The 12,069-nt window shown below is 43.8% G+C and overlaps 1 protein-coding gene and 1 pseudogene across 4 annotated transcripts in view; both read left to right on the top strand.

Annotated features, from left to right (window-relative positions):
- KIAA0753 (KIAA0753 ortholog) overlaps positions 1-10,465 on the top strand; it is a 62,584-nt gene extending 52,119 nt beyond the window's left edge. For all 4 annotated transcript variants that reach the window (XM_018064447.1, XM_018064449.1, XM_018064448.1 and 1 more), the window contains one exon: positions 8,982-10,465. In XM_018064447.1, coding sequence (XP_017919936.1) covers positions 8,982-9,099 — 118 coding nt within the window. In that variant the 3' untranslated portion in view covers positions 9,100-10,465. The remainder of the gene's footprint in view (positions 1-8,981) is intronic.
- LOC102168481 lies at positions 3,267-5,573 on the top strand (annotated as a pseudogene).

A 12,069-nucleotide genomic window follows, 5' to 3' on the forward strand; every position in this document is an offset into this window, starting at 1 on the left:
AGTCACGTAGCTGCCACGAGCAGGGGTAGAGACCCATCAGTCTACCAGCTCATCCTGCAGTCTCAATCTGCGTTCTCATCTCCTACCCAATACTTCTTTCCACTTTCATGGTTCCTGGTTCTCTTACTTCCAGAGACTTTGTAATGTTCTGTGAGACAGATCAGCTTGCTTTGAGACAGATCAGCTTGCTTTTCCTTGGTGTCTTCTGCTATACACCCTAAGGTTTCTGCTTCCTCTGCATTTCCTCTGAACTGCTGAGTCGTTTTGATTACCTGTCTCATCTACTTTTGTCTTCTTCTCCATGTAGTTTCATATGTTCGTTTATCTCCTTTTATTATAGTGGGGATTTGGGTGGGATCAGAGATAATCACATGTCCACTCCCTTAAGTCAAACCTGAAGTCCTAAGGCTTCTCATAATATATGTACCCTTTGAAGCATATGAAGACCCTTTGTTCTGGTTGAGATGCCATGTATATTTCCTGGGGAGGAGAGTAGAGTAAACTTGACTTGCTTCCATGCATTAACCTGCAGCCCTGTAGCATGCCCACTGGTTTGCACAGAGCTTGTCTGGATTGATTAGACTAACTGGCATCTTGGGAAATTTAAAATAAGCTAAAGGAGATAGACTGTTCCCGGTATTACATTCTTAACACATGATTAATGATACATTTTGTTACAGTGCTGTAGATGTAGGGGGAATCTCTCTCTCCCCCTGTGAGGACAAATAGGGTAAGATATAGAGGTTGAAGTTGTTAAAATATGCCTGAACTTCACAGATGATCTCCTCTCTTGTCCTGGACCCTCAAGTGACAGCACATCTAAATATTCCAGCTCTGTTTTTGATCTCTCTTGGTTCTTATTTGGGTGTCCCAAAGATGAGAAGTGTATTGATCTAATCTTGAAGAAATATCCAAGGATAGTTGGCTTCATCTGATAGCCTCTTGGGTGAGGGAGAAATCAGCTGAGTTTGTCCTCTTTATTTAATGCCTCCATTCCTCCCTTCACCTGGAGAAAAGGACTATTCCAGTGATCAGAAGGGGCAGATAGTATAAACTGGATGTAAATAAAAGCATGATTCTGAAAGGAAAGGTTTAAGGTGGTGATGCTTTTAATGAAAGCAAACTCTTAAGGATTCCTGGTTGGAAAAACAAATCAGGAGACTTCTGGTTGAAAAGAGCAGACTGAACATACGATTTATCTCTACTCCCTGTAGCCCTGTCTCACTGTATGTCACTGAAAGACTGAATAAAAGGCATGAAACCATAAATGACAGCAAATAAGAACCAGCAGGAAAATTTTGGAAGCCATGAGCAGTTAGACAAATAGGCAATGACTTACCAGACCAGAGAGAGCCAAGAACCTGATGAGGGTGGAGCCAAGAATCAAGCTAATTTGTGCAGAAGAATCTTGGTAAGACTCAGGAAGGAGAAGCACTGGGGATGCATGGGTGCAAGGGAGTCAGAGCATAGGAGGTTTAATTGAAATTCTCATTCTCGAATAGAGCAGATCACTAAGAGATCCCAGCATTTCTGGAAACCATGAAAGCTACAGAGGCTAGTATAACAGAAAACATTGAACTAACAAGATTTACAGAATGTGAGAAGAGGGGAAAAGGAGGAATGGAAAACTAACGAGGAAATTCTATAAGAATCTCCAGAAGGTCATTAGTCTCTAGATTGAAAGGATTCACCAGTTGTTCACTGCGAGTGCATGGGTGAATAAATGCATGAATAAATGAAACTGAACACATCATGACATGTTGTGCACAGGAAATGCGAGCATCCTCGTGTAAGGAGAAGATGACGCAAGGCTCCAGAGTTAGAACCGGGCACATTCAAATAGTCAGAAATGAGAAGGGTGTGTTGTCAGTAGCAGCCCTGCTACGGGATATAAGAGCATGCTTCCAAAGTTCACCCTGGAATTCTGTGCCCAGCTAAATTATCAAATAAAAGGATGGAATAAAGACAGTTTAAGGCACGCAAAGTATCGAAAAATGTAGTTTCTCAGTAAGCTTCTAGAGGGTGTTTACCATCAACATGAGAAAGAGGAAGACAGGACTTAGGAAATTTGGGAACTCTAACACGTGAGCTTCCAGATATTCAAGCTGGTTTTAGAAAAGGCAGAGCAACCAGAGACCAAATTGTCAACATCTGCTGGATCATGGAGAAAAGCAAGAGAGTTCCAGAAAAACATCTATTTCTGCTTTATTGACTATGCCAAAGCCTTTGACTACGTGGATCACAATAAACTGTGGAAAATTCTGAAAGAGATGGGAATACCAGACCACCTGACCTGCCTCTTGAGAAACCTATATGCAGGTCAGGAAGCAACTGTTAGAACTGAACATGGAACAACAGACTGGTTCCAGAGAGGAAAAGGAGTACGTCAAGGCTGTATATTGTCACCCTGCTTATTTAACTTCTATGCAGAGTACCTCATGAGAAACGCTGGACTGGAAGAAGCACTAGCTGGAATCAAGATTGCCAGGAGAAATATCAATAACCTCAGATATGCAGATGACACCACCCTTACAGCCGAAAGTGAAGAGGAACTCAAAAGCCTCTTGATGAAAGTGAAAGAGGAGAGTGAAAAAGTTGGTTTAAAGCTCAACATTCAGAAAACAAAGATCATGGCATCTGGTCCTATCACTTCATGGGAAATAGATGGGGAAACAATGGAAACAGTGTCAGACTTTATTTTGGGGCTCCAAAATTACTGCAGATGGTGACTGCAGCCATGAAATTGAAAGACGCTTACTCCTTCGAAGAAAAGTTATGACCAACCTAGATAGCATATTCAAAAGCAGAGACATTTCTTTGCCAACAAAGGTCCGTCTAGTCAAGGCTATGGTTTTTCCAGTGGTTGTGTATGGATGTGAGAGTTGGACTGTGAAGAAAGCTGAGCACCAAAGAATTGATGCTTTTGAACTGTGGTGTTGGAGAAGACTCTTGAGAGTCCCTTGGACTGCAAGGAGATCCAACCAGTCCATTCTAAAGGAGATCAGTCCTGGGTGTTCTTTGGAAGGAATGATGCTAAAGCTGAAACTCCAGTACTTTGGCCACCTCATGCAAAGAGTTGACTCATTGGAAAAGACTCTGATGCTGGGAGGGATTGGGGGCAGGAGGAGAAGGGGACGACCGAGGATGAGATGGCTGGATGGCATTACCGATTCGATGGACATGAGTTTGAGTGAATTCCGGGAGATGGTGATGGACAGGGATGCCTGGCGTGCTGCGATTCATGGGGTCGCAAAGTGTCGGACACGACTGAGTGACTGAATTGAACTGAACTGAGCATGGAACTTCCAGGAAAATGGCAAAAGCTATTTTCAAGAGAATTTTTTTTTTTTAATTTAAATTTTGGCTGCACCACGCAGCATGTGGGATCTTTAGTTCTCCACCCAAGGATTGAAACTGAGCCCCCTACAGAGGAGGTGCAGGGTCTTAACCAAGACTACCAAGGAAGTCCCTCCAAGAGAATTTTCAGTGAGCATAAATTCAGTGTCCTCTAGAATAGGACAGAGGGCTCTAGGAGGAATAGTTTCCAGACAGGGAAGGCAGGGTAAGAAAGGTTAAAAAAGAAGAAAACAAACACGTTACCTAATGTGCTTTGGAGCTTGTATTGGGAGCACACATTGAATGTACTTGTGTTTCTCTCATAGTTTGGGGATGAATTAGTGATAGGAATATAGAAAGCAAAGCAAAGCAAGCAGAAAAACAAAACAAAACAAAGCACAAGAAATCACTTCTGCTTCTAGTAAGGATGCACTTGGTAATTCGGACCGCCTCTCCCACTGAGGATCACTGTTAATAGAAAAGTTAGATCCAAAATAAAACATATATGCTTGAAGGCCCCAGGAAGTTAACTAGGTAATAAAGAACAACTGGGCCAGGATCCTGGAGAAGACTGACCCTGGACTGTCGGTTCTGGGGGAAGGTGAATGGCACTTTCAGTGGTCTTTTCAGATCAGAGGATAGCGGAGGGGATTAAGGGCTTGCCAAGGGCTGACCTGATGAACTTTGCTCACTTCTGATGGGGACCCTGAAGGGTGGCACTCTGGAATAAGGGTGACCTGGATGCCGGCAGGCCCTCCCAGGACTCTACTCAGCTCCACTTCGTCTCACTTCCTGAGACTGAGCTGAAGTCATTCTGGATTGTTGCCTGACAGCCACGGAGCAAAAGCAAACTTAACTTTTCTCTGAAGATTTATAACACCATCTTAGGATTTAAATTATTCCTGCAGTTTCCAAACTTAATGTCTGATAAATGGTAAAAAAAGCCTGGCAGCAGAGAGACATGACAATAACAAGAACAGACCCACGGCAGCTCCACATATTAGAGCCATCAGACACAGATATTAAAATAACTGTGCATACTGTGTACATAGAGGTAGAATTTTGGCAGAGAACTGGGAGTAAAACTAAATCCATGTGGACATTCAAGAACTGAAAAGTACAATTTCTGAAATGAAAGTGAAAAGTGAAAGTGAAGTCACTCAGTCGTGTCTGACCGACCCCATGGACTATAACCTACCATGCTGCTCCGTCCATGGGATAAGCGACTCATCAAATGGGCTTAATAACAAATTAGACACATGAAAAGAAAAAATTAGAGCCTTTTGGCTCTCTGCGTAGCACCATGGTGGTTAGCATGAGTAAGCATCTTATGAAAGGAGGTGAAAAGGGAGCCAAGAAGAAAGTGGTTGACCTATTTTCTAAGAAACATTGGTATGAAGTGAAAGGACCAACTATGTTCAATATAAGAAATATTGGGAAAACACTAGTCACAAGAACTCAACTCAAATCACATATGATGGCCTCAAGGGTCATGTTTTTGACGTGAGCCTTGCTGATCTGTGACTGATACAGTTGCATTTAGAAAATTCAAGCTAATTACTGGGGATGCTCAGGGCAAACGCTGCCTGATTAATTTCCATGATGTGATCTGACAAAATGCTCCATGGTCAAACAATGGCTGACCATGACTGAAGCTCGCGTTGGTGTCAAGACCACCAGCAGTTATTTGTTTCCTCTGTTCTGTGTGGGTTTTACTAAAAAAAGGCAACAAAAAGATTTGGAAGACCTCTTATGCCCAGCACCATCAGTTTCACCAAATCCACAAGATGGTGGAAATCATGACCCGAGAGCTGCAGACAGGTGACATGAAAGAGGCAGTCAGTAAACTGATTCCAGACAGCAGTGGAAAAGGCAGAGAAGCTTGCCAATCTATTTATCTGCTCCATGACATTATTGTTAGAAAAGTAAAAATGCTGAGGAAGCCTAAGTTTGAATGGGGAAAACTCATGGAGCTGCACGTGAAGGTAGTCATTCTGGAAAAGCTACTGGGGAGGAGACAGGTGCTAAAGTTGGACAAACTGATGGATACGAGCCACCAGTCCATGAATCTGCTTAAAACTCAGACTTCAATGGTGACAAATAAAATATATCTTGTTTGGGGGTGGGGGGAGAAAAAAGTTAGAGACTTGGACATAGGATAGAAGAAAATGTCTAGAGTGGAGCATGTGCTGTGCTGAGTTGTCGCAGTCATGTCCAACTCTGCAACCCTATGTTGTAGCCTGCCAGGCTCCTCTGTCCATGGGATTCTCCAGGCAAGAAAACTGGAGTGGGTTGCCATTTCCTTCTCCAGGGCACCTTCCCTACTGAGGGCTCAAACCTGGGTCTCTTAAGCCTCCTGCATTCGCAGGTGGGTTCTTTACCACTAGTGCCACCTGGGAAGTCATGAGTGATACATGGAGACACACAAAAAGATGAAAATGAAGAGAGAGGATGAGAGGCATGGAGGATAAAGGTCAAGGTCTAATACACATGTGGCTGGGGTCACAGGAGAGGAAGGAGAGGGAATGGGTCAGAAGGACATCCAAAGAGATCATGGCCGATAACTTCCCCAAAGTAACACTAGACATCAAGCCACAGATTCAAGAAGCTCTAAAAGTCCCAAGCAAGAAAAACAGAAGAAATCCATACGTAGCATATATCACAGTATTGTTGGAAAATGAAAGACCAAGAGAAAAAAATCTGAAAAATCAGCCAGAAGAAGGAAGATGGAGAAACAAAAACAGTGGAGGCTGGATGCCCTGGTGTAAAGCTCCAAAAGAGAAAGCTGCCAGTCTGGATGTAAGCCCAGTGAAATGTACCTCAAGAAGGAAGGCAGGAAAGGTTCTAAACAAAGCCACGAAAATTTATTACCAGTAGACCGTCACTATAGGAAATAGCGAAAGGGTATTTTTCAGGCAGAGCAAAAACAGTCACAGATGAAAAGGCAGAAATACAAGAAGGCATGGATTAAGAAAAAGTCAATAGTAGGCAAGTGAATATTGACTGTATAAAACAATAAACTGATATCTTGTGGGGGTGTATGACTATATGCTGAAGTGCATGATAACAGTAGCGTAGAAATTGGGAAGAGGACAGACAGTTAGTGCCCTAAGGTTCTTGCATTGTCTGGGAAACTGGTAAGAATATCAATTAATGTTATAATTTAAGTCAAGGATGCTTATTGTAATCTATAGTGGCTCCTAAAAGAATAGTAAAATAGTGTACAATACCCAAATTAAAAGTGAAAAAGCAATTTAAACAATCACAGAATCCTAAAAAAGTTAAGAAAGAAGAGAGAACAGATAGACATAAAGAAAATACTTAGTATTTTAGTAGAAGGTCAGCTGTATCAGAATTACGTTAATGAAAGAGCGCTTTACACACCCGTTAGAAGACTAAAGATGGTCAGATTAGCTCCCCCCCCCCAAACAAAAAAAACAAAACCACAAAACAGCTGGGACAGGAATGGGGCAGAAGGGATAGGAAAAGGGGAGGGACACTTAGCTTCATTTCGTCTCTTGTATACTTCAGAATTGTTAATGTTTCCTATACAACCCTCCAAATCAACAAGGTTTGAAGGATGTTGAGCGACCCTAAATTGGAATACAGGAAGAAACTGACTGTATATCTAAGAAATAGCCACACTAAAGGGATACACACAGATAAGAACTTGTCTAAGTCACTTTTGAATGTAGTATTTTGACTCTGTATCCTCTGGCTAAAGACAAAGACTGTAAACACATGTTAGATTCTAATAAGTAAGTTTCTTTTACCCAGCAGCATGGGTTAACAATTCTAAAATACTTTCTCTGTATTTTAGTACTGATTGAATAAGTATATTGTGAATAATGAGAGTCAGGTTTCGGGGGGAGGCTAGAATGAATCCTCTGTTTTGAAGTGAGATTGGAGGTGTTATGACTTATGGGTTTTGATAGGCACGGAGATAGACGCGGGCGGTGCATCCTTGCACCTCTCTGTCTGAGCCTGTCTGCTGAGAGGGCCTGGAAGCCGTGACACACTTAGCAGCAACGAGCACACTTGGTACCCAGATTGTGGTTTCTAAAATACTCTTCTCCATGACAAGGCACCAGGGCTCCTTGGAGAATTGGCCAGTTCCAAGACTGGGGCTGGGAAAATGTAAGATGAACCTGAAAGTTCATTTTGTGCCAGGATGGAAGTGTTCAAAGAATGACCGGGGCATGTCAAGAGGACGTAGGAGCTGACTTGAAGGGACTCCTGCCGGCCATTCGGGGGGACACTGAATATCAAAATAAGTAATAATAGAAACAGATTGCAAACTGTTGAATAAGAATCCATAAGACCAAGCTGATGTGAATGAATGAATGGATACATAAATTCATAAATAAGTAATAGAGAAGGGAAAGCTCTTCCGCACAGTAGCATGCCAACTATTGAACAGAGAAGGAATGATGAAATTAGAAAATCGGTGTTGGCAACCTTGTAATAATTGATTCTGCAGGTTTGATGAGAAGCAGAATATTTATACACAGTCTCAAAGTATCTCCCTGCAACATACGTATTAAATACAAAGAGGAGGTTTTAGTAACTGCAGGCTAGAGACTTGGCAGACATCAGCATGATCAAGTGACAAAAATTAACGCTCATCGTAATGAGACAAATAATGCACTGAAGGGACACAGCATCCCTTCTGGGCATTTGTTCACAAAACATAGAACGTGAACCTGACCATGAGGAAGCGTCAGACAAATCCACACTGAGAGACAGTCTTAAAAACAAAGCTTCTGCTCTTCAAAAAATGTTAAGATCATAACACACAAAGACTGAAGAACCATTCTAGACGAAACTGAAGACCTGTGACTGACCATTGGCTGCCACACGCGGTCCTCCAGTGAGTCCTGGACAGTCTACAGAGTCTTTTCTTTCAAAGGACTTCTTTTGGACAGTTGGCAGAAAAATGGAACAGGTCTGTCGGTGAGACTGGATAGCAGTGTTGTGCTTGTGCCTAGTCACTTAGTCGTGTCCAGCTCTCTGTGACCCCATCAGCAGTAGCCCGCCACGCTCCTGTCCGTGGGATTCTCCAGGCAAGAACACTGGAGTGGGTTGCCATTTCCTTCTCCAAGATAGTAGTATTAAGTGAGTGTCAGTGTTAAGATTTTTATAATTATATCAGGCTTATTTAAGAGAATGTTTTTGTTTTCAGGAAATGTATCCAGAAGTACTGCATGTGTTTGTGTGTGTGTAGAGAAACTTGCAATTTCCTGCCCCCTGTCCCATAAAGAAGGCCCCCATCCTTTCTTCTGTCAGGCAGTTGGTAAGCCGTGGGAAGTGGGCTGGGCCAGTTAGTTAGCGTCCGGCCACCTCTGTCAAGCCATTTAGTGTCTGGCCAGCTCTGGCTTCAGCTGTCTCGAGGGTGAGGTCCCTCCAGTAGGTGTTACAGGCCCCTACCTCATGCCTGACTTTGGAGTCTAAGCACTACCTTCTTACTGTCTAAGGAAGCAAGACCTCTCACCTTGTTTTTCTTCTTCCAAAATACTTTAGCCATTCTTGGCCCTTTGAATTTCTGTTTAAATCTTAAAAGTGACTCGGTAAGTCCCTCAACTGAGTAACAGAACGGCTCCCATACTTGGCTGTATGTACCTTTAGCTGTGTTGTCTGTCTTCCAGCTTTTCAGAAGAGCTGGTCGACGAAGCCCTGGGGGCTGTGGCTGCTGAACTGCAGGACATGTGTGAAGATTACGCAGAAGCCGTGTTCACCTCAGAGTTCTTGGAACCTGCTACGTGATGGCTCACTGGCCAAGGGGCGGCACCCCCGCTTGGTTTTAGCCACAGGAAGGCTTTGTCCTCAGCTGTCCCTCCAGGCCCAGAAGAGCTGCCCACTGGGACGAAGGACGCGCCTCACTCTGATCCTCTCATTGTCAGAGCGAATGGTTCTGATAGCTTATGACGGGATGTGTCCTATTGATGAGTGCCCAGGAAACATGAATCGATGCCAGTATAATATTTTCTGAATGTGTAGTTTTCCCATTGAAATACCATGGTCAGTCCACTGGCTCAGTTTGGTGATCAGAAGGTTCTGAAAGGTAATAGATTAAGTCTGCTTCACACAGGGATTCAAGTTGCTGTTGACCTGCCCTGATGCCCGCACAAGAGCAGTTACTGTCTGGTCCCATCACCTGGCTCATGTTCCCTGCTCTGACAGTTCCTACCAGGACACCTGTCCTGCTGGCTTATAGACTTTTGTCCAGCACAGGACTTGGTTATGCTGCCCAGCCCTGCTCTCTTATTAAAATAGGAACCCAGCAGTTATCCGCGTGTAACAGCAAACACATGCTCCTCTCATTCTCAGTTGCTAGGTGCTTCTTCACATTTTTAGTCCCTCAAGTCTTCTGTTGCTGTGAGCTGACGTATTCTGATACACAAAACTCTGGATTCAGAGGAAGTTTATGGACCTCAGGAGAGGCTGCCTTCTCTGGGGTTTGGGCGGAGGTACGAGCTCACTCTCCTCCCTGCTGAGGTCACGAGTGTCTTATGTCTCCGCACCGGAAGGGAGCCTGAGTGGGAGGACAGAATAGATCCAGATGGTGTGAAGATGACAGGGTCTCCCCCAAGACAGGAATAAACTTAAGAACCACAACAGCTTAGTCCTCGAACGTCTTATAAGTCCTGTTTTACCAGGAGGAAAGCCTCTTGTGCTTTCAGAAACTGAGTTCAGAAAAAGAAAAGGAACGTGTCTAAAATAAGGCCACTGCCTGGGAAAAGTTCCCCTCACTTTTTTTTGCCTGAGGCCTTGGTGAAAGAAATGTAGAGAGCGGGTGACGTGAGACACACCCCGCGGAATAATGTGAATCTTTTTATAGCACGAACAGTGTTGTCATCTGGGATTTGCCTCTGAAGTACAAGTATTTCAGGTGATAATTTAAGCTGCTTGATCACACGTACTTGTGCAAAATTGATTTTCATTTAATGTTAATGTTTTCCTGCTTAATTTTATATAACCTCAGAATTTAAAAGGCCTCAAGGGAAATTATAGGTCTTTAATTTGAGGAATTACATAATGTACACTTGAATTGATAGAAGCGTCTGTTATTGATAATTTGAGTGGCGGTTTTTATTGTTGATTTTTTAAATAAAGTTGATATTTTAAAGTATCTACATGTTGCTTTAAAATAATTTACATATCCTTTTTCCTCTCAGGCAAAGTGAAGTGGGATTTACAGGAACCACTGAGAATACTTTTATATTTAATATGAGTATAGTGGATTATTTTCCACCTCTCCTCCTCCTCCAGAAAGAAATACATGATAATGAAAGCTAACATTTATTGAGCACATACTATGTACCAGCCATAGGTCTAAATGCTTTCCCTGTATTAATTTATTTAATCCTCATATCCATGTGAGGTGGATACCGTTATTATTCCCATTTTATAGATGAATCAGATGAGGCCCAGGATGGGGAGATAATCTGATCGATCAAGCCTGTGTTCAGCAATGCCGTGGGCATGGGTTCATTTACTTACTCCATGAAGATAGTTGTCGAAGTTTCGAGAGTTCACTTGAATGCATCCTCCTGCCTCTTCCTGTCTGCGCTCAGCATGTGACGCCACCCCTCCAGACGCTGTGGTCTGGAGCAGTCCTTTGCTAAGTCCTATCTGCTACAGAATCAAGTCCAGACTCCTTTGCTTTGTTTGCAGATCTTTCCAGCATCTCTCCTACTCCCTGTCTCTGTTGCTGGGGGTGAGGCTTACACCTGCTTCTGGGTCCGCTCACTACTCCACCGCCCTGGCCCACAGCGAACCTCCTCAGCCAAAGCTTATTCTTTGAAGATGCAAAAATAACCACAAGAAATTAAAACTTTCATCTGAAAATGGAAGTTGAATCCTTCAAATATAAATTTTCCTTTGTACAGCCTTGCAGTTATCCCAGACCTCTAGCATTTGTTCATGAGCAAAGGCTGGTCCTGTATAGGTCATTCTCTAATCCCCTCCAGTTTTCTCCTGACCTATCCAGGTGTTCTTTTCAGAAACAGAGAGATGCGTGTGTGTAGTAGTCCTGTGTTACATAGGCTGTCCCAGTGGACAGACATGCTGAAATCCCTGTGTTCCTCGCCCTGATCTGTCCAGCTTCACAGCCCTGGCCACTGGGGGCCACCTGTTAACGTGTTTGCCTGTTGTCTGTTCAGCTCCTTGAGGGCAAGGCCTCCGCCTAGCCATGTAGTTGTCACTAAGCCGTGTCCGACTCTTGCCAGGCTCCTCTGTCCGTTTCCTCTGGATTTCCCAGGCAAGAAGGCTGGAGTGGGTTGCCATTTCCTTCTCCAGGAGATCCTCTCAACCCAGGGATCAAACCCACGTCAGCTGCATTGGCAGGTGGATTCTTTACCTCGGAACCTCCAGGGAAGCCTGGGGGCAGGTAGGTAGTGCTCTGTAAATTGTTTTGAGTTAAAGAACGAGGCTTACTTTTTCCTCAGATAGGTTTTGGTTTGGGATGGGGGCTCTATCACATATCTGCAGTGTCCAGGAAAATCTTTGTTAACTCTTGGTGACCTGCTGTAGGATGCTGCCTGTGAGGAACTGTAGATTCTGTCTCTGAGGCACCGAGGCATTGGGGATTCCAACTCAGAACTTCAAGAACTGCTGTGGAATGGGCGTGGGGAGAGGGCAGAGGAGTGGATGGGAACTGCAGAAATGACTACTTTGGTGCTGGGGTCCCTTCCCCCTCTGCCTGTGGTGCTGGAGGTCAGAGGGGAGATGGTG

Source organism: Capra hircus, chromosome 19, assembly GCF_001704415.2.
Source record: "Capra hircus breed San Clemente chromosome 19, ASM170441v1, whole genome shotgun sequence".
In the NCBI taxonomy this organism is placed as follows: Eukaryota; Metazoa; Chordata; class Mammalia; order Artiodactyla; family Bovidae; genus Capra; species Capra hircus.